This window comes from Capricornis sumatraensis, chromosome 20 (assembly GCF_032405125.1).
Source record: "Capricornis sumatraensis isolate serow.1 chromosome 20, serow.2, whole genome shotgun sequence".
In the NCBI taxonomy this organism is placed as follows: domain Eukaryota; kingdom Metazoa; phylum Chordata; class Mammalia; order Artiodactyla; family Bovidae; genus Capricornis; species Capricornis sumatraensis.
In genome coordinates this window covers 55,334,124-55,352,185 of record NC_091088.1, presented here as the reverse complement: position 1 = coordinate 55,352,185, position 18,062 = coordinate 55,334,124, and the positions used below count along the sequence as shown (strand labels likewise).

Here is an 18,062-nt window from a genome sequence, read left to right as displayed (position 1 = left end):
AAAAAAAAAAAAAGACTCCACGAAATGAACTACAAATGTTTATTGGGGTGTCGTTGCAGGGGGAAGGCAGTGAAGCGATGTTGCCTCCTGATCCCCAGTGTGACCCCATCAAACTACCTCTCGTATAAATAAGTATAAAGATGGTCAGTAGAAAAGGAGCAACCCTCAGCCTGGAAGACCATGCGAGAGCTTTGGCTAAGGGGGAGGGGGCACCTCTCTTCCCCCAGCCCAGCCTGGTGGGCCAGGAACCCAAAGTTGGGAGCAGGAGGACAGAGGGGCTCCACCTGCACCTCAGGGTGCTGGGGTCTTCTGGTTTGGACCAGGTTGCCAGCCCCCCCCACCCTGCACCTCAGGCCCAACCAAGCAGGGCATCTTCCCAGCAGAGGCCAGAGAGGGGGCGCTCCCGAGGAAAGTAGCTGGGTCCCGAGCCAGGCCCAAGTCTGCCTGGCGTCAGAAAGCCCTCACTGCGACCGCAGCCCTCTAGGAGGAAGGAGACAGAAAGGGCAGGAGGAGGAAGTCCCCAGCTGAGGCTGGTGCCTGAGGGTCGAGATGGTACTGTCACAGTGGCGGCACGGGATGTGGCTGTGGTTTCGGTCGGCAGGGGGTCAGCAGTTCTGGGAGCAGGGAAGGAGCCTGTGGGGCCAGGGGCCAGTAGGACAGGGTGAACCGAGCCCTGCCCAGCGGTGTCAGCCCTCAGGCCCAACCCACAGCGCCACACCCGCAGAGCCTCTGCCAGCCTCAGCCACCCCCAGGTGAAGAGTGGGGGCTGGGTGGGAGGAGAGCTGCTGCGTTTGTTCACTAATGAGGTCTGGCTCTCCAGCCCCGCCAGCAGCCAGCCCGCAGAGGGAGGGGCCATGGTTACAGTCACTCTTGTGGCGACAGGCCCGAGGTCACGCCTGTACCGTGCAAGCGTGGGCACTGCGTTCTTTCAGGGCGCGTGGTTTAGCTGCGGCCGCTGCATCCCCTCCTGGCTGGTCAGGGGCCCAGTCCGGTTCTGACTCAACCACGGGCCCCAGCCAGGTCACACTGCCTCTCCGGTTCTTAACAACCTCCCATCTTGTCAAAGGGTGGGGCGGGCCCCACCCCCATCTCCAAGGCCCTTCGGATCTTCCACACTGGTCCTGCGTGGTGTGCGATGCCACCTCTCCCATCCCTGGACTTCAGCTCCCCTGTGGCCGATCTCAGGCCCCTCGCATCTCGGGGCCCCTCCAGCCAGATGGGCACCATCCAATAAATCAACCTGGTTGTGGACAAGCAGGTCAGCTCTGGGCCAGGCCCTGAAGCAGGCAGATCATGTTGTCCAGGCCCCAGAGGTAGCCATCCTCGCGATTGCCTTCAGCCCAGGGCAGCCGGTGGCTGAGTGTCTGGTGGTCAGGCAGGGCCACGGTCTTGCCGAAGTCAATCATCCAGACCTTGGCCAGGCCGGTGTGGTCGTGCACAAAGAGGAGGGAACTGCCTACCACCTGCAGAGGAGAGGCAGGAGGTTAAAGGGAGGGGCAGGCACGGCCAAGGTCCCTGCCCCAGCAGACAGCTGAGAGGGTGGCTGATAGCATGGACTTTGGAGTCAGGCTGCCTGGGTTCAAGCCCCAGCTCTGCCACTTACAGGCTGCATGCCCCTCCCTGGGCAGGGGACTTTTAACTCTCCTTACCATTTACCTCAAAGACTGCTATGCATATTATCTATAGAAGTAATCCACATAAAGCTCTTAGAAGACTTGCCTGTATAAACAAATGCAAAATACGGATTTCCCTGGTGGTCCAGTGGTTAAGAATCCACGTTGCAATGCAGGGGAATAAGAGTGCGGCAACTCCTAAGCCTGCACATTGCAACTAGAAAGAAGCCAGTGACCAGAGAAGCCTGAGAGCTGTAACTAAGACCTGACAGCTAAAATAAGAAAGTTTTTAATGTAAAACAGCGTTAGCTGTTACCCCTTTTCAAACTGGAGTACAAAATCCAATGCCTGCAGGATCCCAAATGGGTCAAAGGAGCCTGGTGGGGACTGAGGGTGTGGATAATGCCTCCTCATGGTAAGGGACAGCAGCTGCTCAGCCCCAGGGAATTGCTACTGGTGATCCGAGGCAAGTGGCTTCCTTTTTTCCAGGCTCAGTTTCCTCATCTGTAGAATGGGGATGATGGTAAGAGCCCCTCCCTTTGCGGCATTCCATGTTTCACAGCTCACAAGGTGCCTTATGGAGCTGAGCACACCACCCTAGGCAGATACTGGGCTGTTTTTTCTTTTTAATTTAGAAATACAGGGCTTCCCTGGTGACTAAGTGGTAAAAGAATCTGCCTGCCAATGCAGGAGACATGGGTTCGATCCCAGGTCCAGGAAGATCTCACATGCTGCGGACCAACTAAGCCGGTGCGCCGCAACTACTGAGCCTGTGCACTAGAGCCCGGGAACCACAACCACTGAAGCACATGTGCCCTAGAGCCTGTGCTCTGCAACAAGAGAAGCCTGCACACCAACAAAGGGCAGCCCCCGCTTTCTGCAACCAGAGAAAGCTCGAGCAGCAGCAGTGAAGACCCAGCACAGCCAAAAGTAAATAAACTTTTAAAAAATAAACTTTAAAAAAAAAAAAAAAGCAACACATTCCTTCCTCTTGTCTAACTACAGGTTTGCAAGCCCCTCCCTTTTGCTACTTGGGTTTCAAACATCAGTTCTTCCAGAGAATGCAGATGACGGGGCAGCTGAGCAGGTGGCTGTCAGGAGAGGCGACGCCGCCCAGTTCTGGATCGCTGTTGGCACATGGGGAGGAGCCCAGGACTGCCACGTCTCCTGTGGTCCAAAGGAAGCTAGAAATCCCGATTTTGGCGTGAAGTCTCGGGTTTTAAATCTTGGCAACTTGTTTTCTTTTTTCAGATTCTAGTCACCAGGCAAGTGACACCAAACACAAGGATAGAAGAGATGGAGTCCCCAAGCCGCCTCTTTGTGCCTCGCATGTGAAGCTCAAAGGCAGTGACAATGATGAGGGTGACGGTCGGTGATGACATGTGACAGTAAAAACTGGCACACACTGAGGGTTTCCTGTGGGCTGGGCTTTACCTAAGTTAGTCCACTTAACCTTCACTACACCCAGGAGGCAGGTGCTACTGGGGCCCTGTCCTACGGGTCAGGAGACAGGCCTGCAGAGCCACTGCCCAGGCAGCTGGGGTTCAAACATGGGCCCGCCTGACTCCCAGATGTGGCTCTTCCGGCAGTCAGTGCTAACAGGAAAAAGAGGAGAGAGGGACTTGGAAGAGAGAGATGAAAGAGCGTGGAGATACACCTGGTGACGTCACCACAGACTTCCTGAGACAGCCCCAGAGAGGTGACGGCTTCCAGAGACACAGGCTGGGAAAGCGTGGGAAAGGGGAGGGGGAGAGCTGCCAAAGGAGGAACGCAGGGAACAATGACTGTAAGTAATTACGGAGACTTCCCTGGCGATGCAGTGGTTAAGAATCCGCATTCCAGATCCCACATGCAGTGAAGCAGCTAAGCCCATGCATGCGCAACTAAGACTGAGCCTGTGCACTAGAGCCCAGAAACTGTGATGACGGAGCCCAGTGCCCTAGAGCCCACGCTCCGCAACAAGAGGCCACTGCAATGGGAAACCCTTGCACCGCAACTAGAGAGTAGCCCCTGCTCTCCACAGCTAGAGTCCCAGTGCAGCCAAAGACAAAAAAATAAATAAAATTATTTTCTTCCAAGAGAAAAGAATCTGCCTTCCAATGCAGGGAACTTAGGTTCAATCCATGATCGGGGAACTGAGACTCCACATACGACAGAGCAACTAAGCCTGAGCACCACCATCCCTGAGCCTGAGAACCACAGCAAAGAGCTCGCGTGCCTCAGCTAAGGCCTGATACAGCCAAAAATAAAGAGAAATTATTTTAAATAATTATGGCTACAGAATCATCGCAAGAGCTGGGAGCTCTTCTGCACTCTGAACAGCACTCTATATTCGCTCAGGTCCACCTCAGCTGCTCCATAAGGAAAGTACTATTTTCCCTTCCTCTACCAGGAAGAAACCAAGGCCCAAGGGGGTAGGTCACATGCCCCAGGTCACATGGCAGGGCCAGCCTTCATCCCAGGCCGTCTGCCTGTAGTCCATGCTCCTAACTGTCCCCCTCCCTAAGATTCCTGATGCTGCTTACCCTAAAGAAGCAAACTCCCAAACCTGGGGGAGGGGCCTTGTTTTTTTTTTTTGGCCATGCCATAAGGCTTGTGGGATCTTAGTTCTCCGACTAGGGGTTGAACCCAGACCCAGGTCAGTCCTCACCACTGGACTGCCAGGGAATTCCTTCAGGGTCTCCTTTTATAGCTTTGGCAGGTGACTCTGTCAGCGGTTTCTCCTGAGGCCACCTGGACCCAGACACCCCCCAACACACACAGGGCCCTCTGTTCCCATGGCGGCTGGGGCTCGCACCTCATGGGTCCTGAAGAAGGGGGAGCTTTCCAGAGTATCACGAAGTTCTTCTAGGCGTGCCACGTACCTTCTCTGTGGGTGAGAGGGAAGATTTCTTGGTTAGTTCATGGACTTTGTGGGTCTGTACCCACCTTAAAATCTCACTCCATCTCATTCCCCCCAAAGGAGTGGGCAGACCCCAGCCAGGATGGGATAAGAGGAGCCATGGGGAAATTGGGGGGGGGGAGGGCGGGATTGGAGGCATCAGGGTGGCACAGACAAGAGTATAGCTGGTAGATTACATGAATGCCCACAATTCATAGCAGCTTTTCCTACCAAGAGGCAGACTCCCTTATAATCTAGGCTTGATTGTATGAGTTGCTTTGGTCAATAGAACCTTGCAGGAATGAAGGTGGCCATTCTGAGCCCAGTCATTGAGAGACCTTGCTTTTTCGCTTGCTCTCTTGGCCTGCTGCTTCCACTGTGAGAACAAGCCCAGGCCAGCCTGCTGCACGATCTAGCCAGGAGCTGAGACAGTGAGGCAGCCACCAGACATGACAGCAGGGCACCCCTGGACCTGCCCACCCTGACAAGACAGTGGGCAATGCCAGCCCAGCGTCAGCTGAAGCAAAAGATGGTTAACACAGGAGGAACAAGGATGTGGCGGTCCTACGCTTCCAAACTTGGAGGCCTGGGTGTTCCGCTCACCAGGATTGTGTGGTTCCCGTCCACAAAATCCTCCAACACCTTTGTCACCTGCTCCAGCTTCTGCGTCTTCTTGAAGTTGGTGTTGCAGGTCCCATCGGCTTTCTGCAAGATGAGGGGTGTCATGGCTTTTCCTTCCCACACCCAACACCAAGAAGCCTCAGACACCTCTGGGGGGCAACTACCTGCCTCCAGGCTTACTTGCTGTTCAGGGGAAGCCAGCCCACCTGGTCACACTCAGCCCCAGGTCATACTCCTGAGCAACCAATCCTTCAGGTCTGAACTTAAACCCCCTGGTTGAACCAGTCTAGCCAAGTGGGCTTTGGAGAGGCTTGGATCTGGCTTTGAATCATGGCTCTGATACTTCGTAACTTGGTGGCCTTGAGCAAGTCACTTCACCTGCCTCAACCTTGATTTCCTCATCTGGAAAATGGGATTGTGTTAATACCCACCTCCTAAAGCTGGTATAAGGATTAGGAGAGCCTGAGTGTGTAGGATCCATAGCACAGCGCTGGGCACCACTCAATGAAGTGCTCAGCCGCTCAGTCATGTCTGACTGTTTGTGACCCCATGGACTGTAGCCCGTCAGGCTCCTCTGTTCATGGAATTTTTCAGGCAAGAATACTAGAGATGCTTTCGAATTGTGGTGCTAGAGAAGACTCTTGAGAGTCCCTTGGACTTCACAGAGCTCAAACTAGTCAATCTTAAAGGAAATCAACCCTGAATATTCGTTAGGAAGGACTGATACTGAAGCTGAAGCTCCAATACTGTGGCCACCTAAGGTGAAGAGCCAACTCATTGGAAAAGACCCTGATGCCGAGAAAGATGGAGGACAGGAGAAGAAGGGGGGCGACAGAGGATGAGATGGTTGGATGGCATCACCAACTCAATGGACATGAGTTTAAGCAAGTTCTGGAAGATAGCAAAGGAGAGGGAAGCCTGGTGTGCTGCAGTCCATGGGGTCGCAAAGAGTCAGACACGACTTAGCAACTCAACAACTCTAGGGGATCTTCCCTACCCAGAGATCAAACCTGCGTCTCTTGTATCTCCTGCATTGGCAGGCGGATTCTTTACCACTGGGCCATCTGAGAAGCTCCCATACTACACTTGATCTTAGTCAAAAGGCAGAGAAGCAATAAAATAAAGGAGATTAATGTTACTTGTTATGTCTGAGAGAGGTACAAAGGGCCCCCTGAGTCATCCTGCCAGGCTATGCCAGGTGCCCTGTGGGCAATGGTAACACACAGGTAACAGCACAGGTGTAATTACATGAGGGAGGCAGATACTGAATAAGATCATCATAAAGGGAGATAAGATCAGGGAGTGTAGGAAGTTATAAGGAGGTGAGGAGAGGCCCTGAACTAGTAGGACAGAAATCAAGGAGGGCATCCCAGAGGAAGTGGAATTTGGAAGGAGCCCGGACAGTAACTGAGAGTCAGTCAACCGGGCGGGGGGGAAGAGCAGTCCTGGCACAGGAAACAGCAAATACAGAGGGCCTGTGGCAGGAGACAGGAGAACCCTTTCAAACAAATGAAAGTGCTTCACTGTGCCATCTACAGGGGCTTGTGGCACACCCACAGAGAGCTAATACTGAGGGAAAAGGAAGGAAGGAGACGGGGAGGAAAATCTCTCTCTCTCTGCAATGACAAGGAAAACTCTCCAGGACCATGCCATCTTTTGTAAGAAAGGGAGGAAAATGTAGGCTGCATTGTTTGTATATACAGGAAGAAATATAAGTAACTGATCAAGCGGTTCCCCATGAGGAGGTGTGGGGTTGGAGGGGTGGGGGCACAGAACAGGAAGGAGAGCAACAGGGTTGGGAGAGAGATTTCTTTTACACTATTTTGACTTTTAAACTGTGGTGGATAGCTATTCACAGAATTAGATTTAATTTACAAAAAAAAAAAAGAAGAAAAAAGAGAAAACTTTTCTGCATAAGGAAGAAAAAGCCCATCCAGCTGCTGTATCAGATGATGGATCAGAATGGGTAAGTCCAGCATCTGGGAGCCCAGGGAGGCTGGGGTAGGAGAAGGTGGGGCTGGACACAGACAGGGCCTCTGGGAGGGGGAAAGAAGGTGGAATCAAGAGACTTTCAGGCAGGTGGACAGATAAAACTTGGTCTGCGACAGACGTGGCAGGAACAGGGAAGCGGGCCACTCCCAGCCTGATTTCCATACTCTGCAGTCTCCTGCTTGCTCTCCAGATCTGGCATCTTTCCAGTTTTTTCTGACATCCTAGTTGGTTGGTTTTTCTGTCACTCTGTCTCAGACCTAGCTCTTAGCCCACCGGAAACAGGCCAGCAGCTCCTGGGCCTCACCTTGATGCCCTCGATCCGGAAGCCCAGGGTGGAGGTCGAGCTCACGGTCTCCCTCCACTGCATGTAGCGGGGCTTAGTGACCGCACACTGGGCATGCTCCTCGGGGGTGGGGGCCCCGGGGTCCACAGCCACCATCTTCTCATACATGTCCTTCCGGGGCCGGGGCCGTTCTCGCGCCTTCACCAGCTCCTCCTCCAGGTAGGTCCTAGGACACAAAGGATGTAACAAGGGAACCCATGAAGAACAAAGCTGGAGAACTTTTACTCCCTGATATCAAGGAGTGTTATAAAACTATAGTATGGCACAAGAATAGACAAATAGATCAGTGAACTGGGACAGAGTCCACAAACAGACACACAAGCACATTCACTCGATTTATGACAAGAAAGGCACTGCAGTTCAACGGGGAAAGAGCAGTCTTCAATCAATGATACCAGGCCAACAGGATATCCATATGGAAAGAGAAAATGAACCTCAATCCCTGCCTCACACCATATATAAAATTTACATCTAGATGGATTGCGGATCTAAATGTGAAAGTTAAAACAAAGCTTGTAGGGGCTTCCCTGGTACCTCAGTGGTAAAGAATCTGTCTGCCAATGCAGGAGACATGGGTTTGATCCCTGGTCTGGGAAAATCCCACATGCCACACAGCTACTAAGCCCATATGCCACAACTATTGAACCTGTGCTCTAGAGCCCAGGAACCACAACTGCTACTGAGCCTGCACACCCTAGAGCCCGTGCTCTGCAACAAAGAGAAGCCACTGCACCGGGAAGCCTGTGCACCACAGCTAGAGAGCAGCCCCTACTCGCCGCAGCCAGAGAAAAGCCCTCACAGCAGCAAAGACCCAGCACAGTCAAAAGTAAGTAAATGATTTTAGGAAAAAACAAAACCTGTAGAAGAAAACACAGGAGATCGTCGTGATCTTAAAGTAGGCAGATTTCTTTAAAAGCTACTAACCGTAATGAAATAAATTGATAAACTGTACTACATTAAAAGTACTTCTGTTTATCAAAAGACATTATGAGAGTGAAATGGGAGAGCTGGAGAGAGACAGAATGGTGTGTGTGTGTGTGTGTGTGTGTGTGTGTGTGTGTGTGTGTGTACCTACAGCAAAGGACTTGTATCCAGAATATATAAAGACTTACAAATCTCAACTGGAGAGCCCAGTTGAAAAATGAGCAAAACGAAACAGTAAAATGGGCAGTTTTCAAAAGAGGATATCTAAATGGCTAATCAACGCTTAATTTCTTTGGTCATCAGAGAAATAGAAATTAAAACAATAAAGAGATACCCGCCAAGATAGCTAAAAGTAGTAAAACAGGTAATACAAAGCATTGATGACAAGATAAAACAACTGGAACTCTCATACACTGCTGGTGGGAAAGGATGCTAGTACAACCACTTTGAAGATTGGCTTAAGACTTCCCTGGTGGTCCAATGGGTAAGATTCTGTGCTCCCAGGGCTGGGGGCCCAGTTTGACCCCTGGTTAGGGAACTAAATCCCACATGCCACAAGCTGGGCCTGGTACGGCGAAATAAATAATTAAGTATTGTTTAAAAGGAAGATTGGTTTGGTGCTATCTTCAAAAACGTTCACCCAACCCTTCACCTCTGCCCCATGGCTGCCCCTGAACCTACCTGCTGCCCATCTTGCAGTCCATGATGGAGGGGTTCTCAAAGTCTGCCAGGAGATCTTCCATCTGGTTAAAGGTCTGGCCATCCCGCTGCACCATGCCATAGTAGGCTGGCACAAAAGGCCGCAGGGGGTCACGCATCAGCTGCTCCAGGCTGCGCTGCTCGTACTGACAGAAACGCTTCAGAATCCAACCATCTTCTCCTGCCTGAAAGTTCCCTATGAGCAGCCATCAACAAGAGGGTCAGAAACTGAACGAGCCACTTCGCTGTCTGTCTCAGATCCTGGCCACCATCGTCTTGCCTGACCCGTCTGCGATACTTTCTCTCCCTCCCTGCAGCTCTCAAAATCTTGGCCAGGGGAATATATCTGAATCAGTTCTAATGAGGTGGACGAACCTAGAGCCTATTATATTGAAGTAAGTCAGAAAGAGAAGTATAAATATTGTATACTGATGCATAATATATGGAATCTAAAAAGATGGATTTATTTTCAGGGACTAAATGGAGAAACAGACATAGAGAATGGACCTTTGGACATGGGGGGAGGGGAGAGGGTGAAATGTATCCAGAGAGTAACATGGAAACTTACAATACCATATGTAAATGGGAATAGCCAATTCCCATAGCCAGTGGGAATTTGCTGTAGGATTCAGGGAACTCAAACAGGTGCTCTGTGACAATCTGAAAGGGTAGAATGGGTAGGGAGATGGGAGAGAGTTTTGGGAGGGAGGGGACATGGGTGTACCTATGGCTGATTCTTGTTAATGTATGACAGAAAACCACAATATACTGTAAAGCAATCATCCTTCCATTAAAAAAAATATATTGGCCAGAGTTGGTGAAGGAAGGGCCTAGTTCTGCATTTTTGTCTAAACAGAGTCAGATTCCCAGCACACTATGTTCTCATTTGCTTTGTAATTTTGGACTATGAGCTCACGATCAGCAGTGAGGACTTTTGTGAGAGCTGAGTCCAGGGCATGACTCTCCCGAGCAGGTCTGCATTCGTTTCAGCCTGGAGCCCCAGGGCGCTAACAAACGGACCTTGTTAACTCACAAATCTGGCATTTCCTGGGCCGTGCAAATAGTGTAGATTAGAATGACAGACAATATTTTCAGACTATATTTTCCAAAATGTCTGTAACGGTAATCATGAACCCTTCTCCTGGGGCATTTGTTTTGTCTTCATCATATACATATGATGAGTAAAGAGTAGCTCATGTCCACACGCTCTTCTAGAATTTTGCCACTCCAATCAAGAAGTGGAATCTAATTCTTTCATTCTTTTCCCCTTGATTCTGACAGAATCTTGACTGTCAACACTATGACTTCAGAGTCTGAGGTGCAGCCTCCACTTTGTTATCACAGACCCTTGCCTTTCAGTCCTGAGCTACCAAGTAAGAAATCTGCTGAGGCCACCATACTGTGAAGAACCCCAAGCAGCCACACAGAGAAGTCACACATGGGCTTTCCAGCTGGCAGTCCCAATGGAGAACCAGCCAACAGCCAGCATCAACTGCCTGGTGTGTGAATGAATGAATCTCCAAAGGTTTCCAGCCTGCAGGCTTCGATTGTCCTAGTTGAATTCCCAGGTATCATGGTGCAGCAATAAGCCATCCCAGCTGTCTGAATTCCTGACCCAAAACTTATGAGTGTAATAATATGGTGGTTTTATTCCACGAAGTTGTTTCTTTTTTTTCCAAACCACTAAGTCTTGAATTTTGTTTTCGGTTTTTTTAAACTCAGCAATAGTAACTAGGATACATACAGATGGCAGGCCTGTGTTGCCGGTTTTGGTGGTGGGGGGCGGGGGGGACTTTGCCTTTCTCTGACTCAGATCTGAGGATGAACAGAAAGATAAGTTCCCTTCCCTTTGTTGATAGGAACAATTTGTCTAGTCAGCCGACTGCCAGTTTTTGTAAAAAGAAAAAAAAAAAGCTTTATTGGAACACATTATCTATGTCTGCTTATATATTGCAAAAACAGAGTTGAGTACTTTATATTTATTATCTAGCCCTTGACCAAAAATGCCAGATGCTTGGCCTCATGCTACTATGTGCTTAAGACACTGTGCTAGGTTCTGGGGGGATTGGGGGGGGGGTGACATTTAAGCTGTTGTTTGTTGTTGTTTAGCCACTAAATTGAGTCCAACTCTTTTTGACCCCATGGTCTGTAGCCCGCCAGGCTCCTCTATCCATGGGATTTCCCAGGCAAGAATACTGAAGTGGCTTGCTATTTCCTTCTCCAAAGGATCTTCCCCACCCAGGAATCGAATCCCCATCTTTGGCATCAGCAGGCAGGTTCTTTACCACTGAGCCAACAGGGAAGCCCCATAGCTGTTGTTTCCTGGGGGCCTACTCTGCTCCAGACACAGATAGGGACAGGGGCTGGTAACTGCCATTTAGGAGGGGCAGGGCCCCAGTGAGGGAAAGCAACTTGCCCAGGGCCATCCACAAATAAAGAGCAGAACTCAGATTCAAGCTCAGGCCCCTCTGTCCCCATGGTCAAAGATTTGCCTGCCAGCACCCTGACACCAGGCTAACAGGAAACAGCCCTCCATCCTGAGGTATGAACAGCCCGGCCCAGCCTAAGCACGTGCCGCAACAGCTCCAGGAACTACAGACTGCCACTCAGCCCATTTCACAGATGGGGGACCTAAAGTACAAAGGGCGGTTCCTTCCCCACCCAGGCATCTCTGCCCAGCTTGGCCTGCCCCTCAGCCACCCTTCTCCCCGCCCACTCTCACCAGAGTGTCCAGACAGCTGGACCCAAGGGTAGTGTTTTCGGAAGGAGACCACAAAGGGCGAATACTTCAGAACTGTCTTCAGCTTCTTCCACGGCTTGTTCTGTGTGGGGCAGAGAGGGTGGGGTCAGGGTTGAGGCCAGGAAGGGAGGGTGAGGTGAGTGCTCTGAGAGGGAACCAAGGGGCAGCCTGGGGTCTTTCCAAGGGCCAGGGGGAGCTTCCTGGAATCACTGGGCTTAAGCTCACTGGGGTAAGCAAAGCTCACTTCAGCAATCATGAGCACCCCTCAACACCTCAGCAAAGGTGAGAAGAGTCCCTTTCCATTTATCTCAGTGTCATCATTTTTTTTTTTTTTGGCTGCACAGCATAAGGGATCTCCCCCAATCAGGGATCGAACCCTATGTTGGGAGCAGAGTCTTAACCACTGGATCACCAGGGAAGTCCCTCAATGTGATCACTTTGTATCTGTGTCTCTCTGTCCTTCTCAAAGAAGTAAAGATAGGCTAGGTTTTGCTGTAGTCACCAGCAACACCCCACATCTTTCCACGACATACACACACCAAAAATGTGGAAGCCTGCTGTTCCTGAAGGAAGTCAGATCTTCCAGGGAAAACAAAGGAGTTGATGGATAGAGGCCGAACAACAGAAAGAGAGAAGTGGAGACAGGGGACAAAGTGAGGACAGGGACAAGGACAGGAACTGTGGCGGCCCTAACAGCTGCTCACCAAAGACCTCAGGCCCGCCTCCCTGCCAGGGATACCCCTGCCCTCTCGAACTTAGCTTTGGCCAATGAAATGTGAGTGGGAGTGTCGCTTTTAGGTGGAGTCTTAAAGCCAGTGAGTGACTCCATGTTCTTTTTCCTGTTAAAGAAGGGGGCGGGGCGGGCAGGGCACTGTGGGAAGAGAAACAGCAGCTGAGTGAAGGCAGCATGGAGCAGGGGGCCCTCGCCTCACCCATCACTGCTGAGGGCCCATGTTCAATCCCTGGTCAGGGAACTAAGATCGCACAGGCAGCACAGCCAAAAGAGAAGAAAAATCCTTCGTTGCTCCAAGTCACTAAGTTTGGGCGCTGTTTGTTACTACAGCAGTCCTGACCTCTTCCCACTGACACAGAGTTACTAGAAGAGAAAGAAACAGAGAAACAGAATGGGAGAGGCGGTAATGACAGAGAAAGAAAATGAAACCTAGATGCAGAGAAAAGGTGGCAGCAAATAAAACAGAGATCCCATCAGAAAACAAGGATTTAGTTGTATCCTGTTGACTCAGCCAAGAGCATCTTGAGAACTGGTTAGGGCCTGAGTTCACTGCGTATGCACACACATACCCATGAGCGTACACACACACCCGTGCATGCACACATGCATGCATGCTTCAGTCCTGTCCAACTCTGTGTGACCCTATAGACTGTAGCCCACAAGGCTCCGCTGTCTATGAGATGTCCCAGGCAAGAATACTGGAGTGGGTTGCCAAGCCCTCCAGGGGATCTTCCTGACCCAGGAACCAAACCCGAATCTCTTACGTCTCCTGCATTGGCAGGTGGGTTCTTTACCACTACCTGCGTACACACACACACACAAATACTTTCTCTGCTCTAAGCACATACGAAACTCTTAGCAAGGATTGAGAAAACGAGTTGTGGTCCAGAGGAAAAAACCTACATGGCTCATCTCCCTCCACTGAAGGTCAAAGTCATGTTATCTCCTACACCCTGAAAACCCCGTTACCTAGCAGACATCTAATGGATGGTGGGAAGGTCAAACACAGACCAGGGAGTTGGACTGCAGGACTCAGGAAGGGTTCTTCCCTCCCCTCTCCAGCTGCCAGCCATGGAGAGGAGGTGATGAATGAAGGTTCCTGTTTACTAAGCACCTGGAACATTCCAGGCACAATGACAAAGGCTCAGTGTGGCATAACCCACCTAATCCTAAAAACACCATCCCAGGAGGATTGTTGACTGTATTACAAGGGTGGAAACAGACTCAGAGGGGTGAAGTCACCTGCCTAAATCACACATTGTAGTGTTGGGGTTCTATCTCTGGTCTGCCCCTACTGCCCTGGGGTTATCCACCACAGCCCTGCCAGATTACAAGCCTTGATTGAGGGCAGAACTGAGGTTGCCATGGTTACAAGCATGTCCCCAGTCATGGCCTAACACAGAATAAGTGCTCCAAAAATATAGTTTGGGTTGAAGGAAGTTGATTGAAAGTATGTTTTTGTTTCTGTCTTTTAACCATAAGCAGATTCAGTATCTTCTTTATCTCTCTCTTTTTTCTTAGATCTGATGGTTAATCTGGGCTGTCTCAGATTTCATCATGCCCTCAGCTCACATGTCCGCCCCCCCCACCCCCTGCCCCACTCCAGGAAGCCCTGATACTCTAGGTCTGGCCAGTCACCTTCTCTGGACTCCCACAACCCTGTGCGCTTCCCCCATCCCAGCCCTGACCCCTCCAAGCTGTCACTGCCTGGTGATGAGTTTGTCTCCTCCCAGTGACCTGGGAGCTCCATGCAGGCAGCATTTGGGTCACTGCTGTGTTCCCAGCAAAACCAACATGGAGCCAAACACATAGCAGGGACTTGGGGACTGTCTGTTGCCTGATTAGGAGGATGCATGTGAGAAGGAAGGAAGGGGGGAGGAAAGGAAGAAAGTAGCTGGGTCTGTAAGGTCAGATGGGATTTCAAAATGAAGGGAGCAGGAAGCGAGGGGTATTCTGGGTGGTGGGAATGGCTTGAGCAACAATCGGAGGCAGGATGGCAGCAGTGTGTTCGGGGAACAGCATGTACTTAGGCTCCGTTGCAACAGCAGAAGGGGTCAGGAGGGGAGAAGGGAAGCTGAACAGAGGAAGGAGCCTGGAGACAGGAAGCTGTGAACTCAGGACCAAACTCCTGGTGGCTATCAGGAAAGCCCTGGGGAACCATGGAAGACTCCGGAGCTGGGCACCTTCATATGTTAGTCACAGCTGGGCCCTGGAGGCAGATTCTAGAGGATGAGGAAACACTGAAGACAGAAAGGCTGCAGAGGAAGGCAGATGAGGAGGAATGGAGCCACACATTATAGGGGTGAAAATGCCTGGGTTTTCAACTCAGTCAGAACTGAGTTAGAATCTAGGCTCCGACTAGACGAGGCCAACTCTAAGCAAGTGATCTCACCTCTGTAGGCCTTAGTGTCCCCTCTGTAAAATGGAGATAATAATCCCAAACTTACAGTGCTGTTAGAAAGATTCAGTGAGTTAATACATATACAGCACTTAGAAAAAGTGCCTATCGTTCAGTAAAAGTTGGAATCTGCGCCTTCCAAGGTCTGTGACTTTGGACAGGTCTGTGTGTTTCAGTCTCTTCATCTGTAAAATGGAGATAAAGGAATCTACCTCATAGGGCTGCTGTGAAGTTTAAATGAGTTGATACAAGCAAAGAGTTCAGCACAGGGACTTCCCTGGCGGACCAGTGGTTTGGATTCTGCACTCCCAATGCAAGGGGAGAGGGTTTGATCCCTGATTGAGGAGCTTAAATCCCTTATGCAGCAAGCTGCAACCAAAAAATAAATAAATCAACAAAAGAGCTTGGCACAAGGCTGGGCATGAGTGAGTGAGAGCTGGGTGTTTTTTTTTCTTTTTTTTTGAGAGTTTTTTTTTTCCTTCATTCACTCCAGCTCAGCTGCTATGAGATGCCAAGGAGCTGAGGGAATAGGGAGAGGGAACAGCAACAGCAGAGCCCCAGAGGGTCAGTGCAGGCAGGCTGGGGCAGGTCTGTCTGTTACACCTGCGACCACATGTGTGAGCATGTTCAGAGAGCGAAGCATGTGGGGTGAGTGGGGCTCAGGGCGGGCTCCAGCCAGGGGCCCCAGGACAATGGGAGGATCCAGCAGACTGACCCATAGGAGGCTCTCATACCTGCCTCTGCACTGACCCTCCCTCCCTGAACCTGCCCTGCCAGCCCTCCTGATTCACCAGCAGAGAACCGCACCCAAGCTGAGGATGGAGAATGTAAACAAGAGATTGCAGGAGCACCCTGGGGAGCTGGGGGTAATGCAGTGGGGAGATGGAGAGTCCTTGGCTGGGGTCCCTTACCGTTTGGGGTTCACACAGCCCTTTGAGGATGATTAAAATAAAAATACTCGGCGCTTGCTCCCTGCAGAAGTGAATGAGCTTAGGGGTGTTGAAGGCTCATGATCCCTTAAGGCAGCTACGGGCCCCAAACTAAGAAAAGTGGGGTAGAAAGTGCACCCTTTCTGTCTCCCTAAACTAGAATTCTTTAAAGTCTGGGCGGGGGGCGGGGGGGAGGGGTGGTCACAGACTGTCCAGGGGATCTAACAGAAGTTACAGACCCTTGCTGCAAAAGCATGTGTATATACTCACAGGACTCACACAACTTTTAGGGGTTCCTGGGTGCCATGAAGTTGGCCAGCAGCCATCCATTTTAGACCCCAGGACTGGAGGCGGGGGAAAGGAGAGAATGAAGAGGAGGGTGCCTGGAGAGCTAGGAACCCGGCTGTCAAAGGGAAGAGGTTGGTGGATGGAAGAGGTGCCTGGAGATAAAACTGCTGCTGGAGTTCTAGAGAACTTCTCAAAGGAAAGGCGGGGGTGGGAGAGTTGGGGGGTGGGCTATGGGGTCTGTAGGGGTCTGGCTCAAGGGCAGGATGGGTCCCACTCACCCCAGACCTGTCCTCGGGGTCGCTGGCACCTCCGCCCCCAGCCACCACATCATCCTCAGACTCGTCGAAAGAGGAGGCCGAGGAGAAGCCACCACTGCCCGCCTCAAGCTGGGAGGGGGGTCCCCCTGGTCGAGCCTCAGGCTCAGGTGTCTCTGGAGTGATAATGAGGCGGGGCACAGGGGTCAGGGGGCTACCCTCCAGGTGAGAGTACCGGTGAGTCACCAACTCCCTGTGTTCTGGTTCCTCTAATGAGTCATCTTGGTTGGGCTCCCCCAAAAGGCAGTCTGTCCTAGGCTCTGTCTGGGGTCCGTCAGTGCCGGGCTGTGACCACAAGCCATCGGTATCTTGTGTTGGGAAACCACAGGGGTCAAGCTGCTTCCAGGCTGTTTCAGTGTCCTGTTGTATCTGGGAGCCATCAGTGTGCAGCTCCGTCCAGGAGTCTTCGGTACCTTTTTGCGTCCTGGAGCCCTCGGTAAACGGTTGTTTCCAAGAGCTGTCAGCACTCCGCTCTGTTGAGAGAGGGACCCCCTCTGGCTGGGTCCGGACGCTTGACCTGTTCTGGTGGATGCAGAGGTTATCCGCCCTGGGCTTGGCCCTCTCTGACTGGGTCTGTGACCCATATATTTCTAGTTCTGTCCAGGGCCCGTCAACCCCTGGCTGTGCCCAGACGTTAGCTCTCTGGGGCTGAGACTGGAGGTCAGTCCTGTGTGGATCAGCCCAAAAGCCATCTGTCCCAGTCTCTGTCCAGTCACCGGCTGTCTCCAGCTCTGACGAGTGGCTGCTCCCTCCTAGATGTGTCCGGAGAATGGACTTGCCTGGCTCCGTCGTTGTGTTGGGCCGCTCCGTCTCCGCTCCGAGGCCAGCTGCTTCAGGCTCAGCCCGTCCGTCGGCCCCCGACGCAAGCCCGAGGCTGGCCCTCTCGGGCTCGGTGTGGAGGTTGGACTCCTCGGTCCGGGCCCGGGGCCCGCCCCCTTCCGGCCGCCCCACCGGGCCCCCTGCTCCGGGCCCAGGTCGTTGCTGCCCTGGCTGCCGCCGCCGCCCCCCTCGCGGCGCCGCCAGTCCCATGCGGGCTGCCGCCGGCAGCGCCTGGGCCTCCGCCTCGTTCAGGCTTCCCCGGCACGGGCAGCGCCTCATGCCCGTTCGCAAGGTTCGGGCCTCGACCGGGCCCAGCCCCTCCTGTCCCTTTAAATCCCGCGAGGGGTGTGGCTGGGGAGCCCCAATTCGCGGGTTCCGGCCCTCGGAGCTCCAGCCCGCCCAGCCACGGAGGGGTTAACCGATACTCCCTCCTCCATCCCGGGGAAAGCCCCGAAGCCCCGCCTCGCCGGACGTGACGTAAGGGACGGGCCTTGTCTGGCTCCTCCCACCTCCTTTGGCTGGGTGGACTGCGAGTCCCTGACAGGTCGTGTTTGTGGCGCTCGTGTCCTGATCGCGGGGGAGTAGACCCCTCGCTACACCCTCGCAACTAGTCCAAACTCTCTACAGCCTCGACTGGCTAGTTTAGTCTCCCTGTAACCCCCTGCGACGAGTCCAGCAGCCCGCTCATTCTTCACGCAGCGCCGGGAAGGACTTTCAGAGACTTGGGAATTCTATTTGCGTCAGTTGAGACCCGCCTCTGCTAGTTCC

At 52.2% G+C, this 18,062-nt stretch overlaps 1 protein-coding gene across 2 annotated transcripts; it reads right to left on the bottom strand.

The window, feature by feature from the left end:
• Positions 1-131: 131 nt before the first annotated feature.
• On the bottom strand, positions 132-17,573 carry ITPKC (inositol-trisphosphate 3-kinase C). 2 transcript variants are annotated; one of them, XM_068992404.1, is made up of 7 exons: positions 16,440-17,573; positions 11,796-11,895; positions 9,056-9,269; positions 7,412-7,616; positions 5,098-5,199; positions 4,411-4,482; positions 132-1,463 (listed from the first exon to the last, which is right to left on the bottom strand). In XM_068992404.1, the coding sequence occupies exons 1-7, from the start codon at positions 17,571-17,573 to the stop codon at positions 1,260-1,262; spliced, it is 2,031 nt and encodes a 676-aa protein (XP_068848505.1). In that variant the 3' UTR covers positions 132-1,259. The 2 variants fall into 2 exon arrangements, with proteins under 2 accessions (XP_068848505.1, XP_068848506.1); XM_068992405.1 differs by lacking the exon at positions 4,411-4,482.
• Positions 17,574-18,062: the final 489 nt, after the last annotated feature.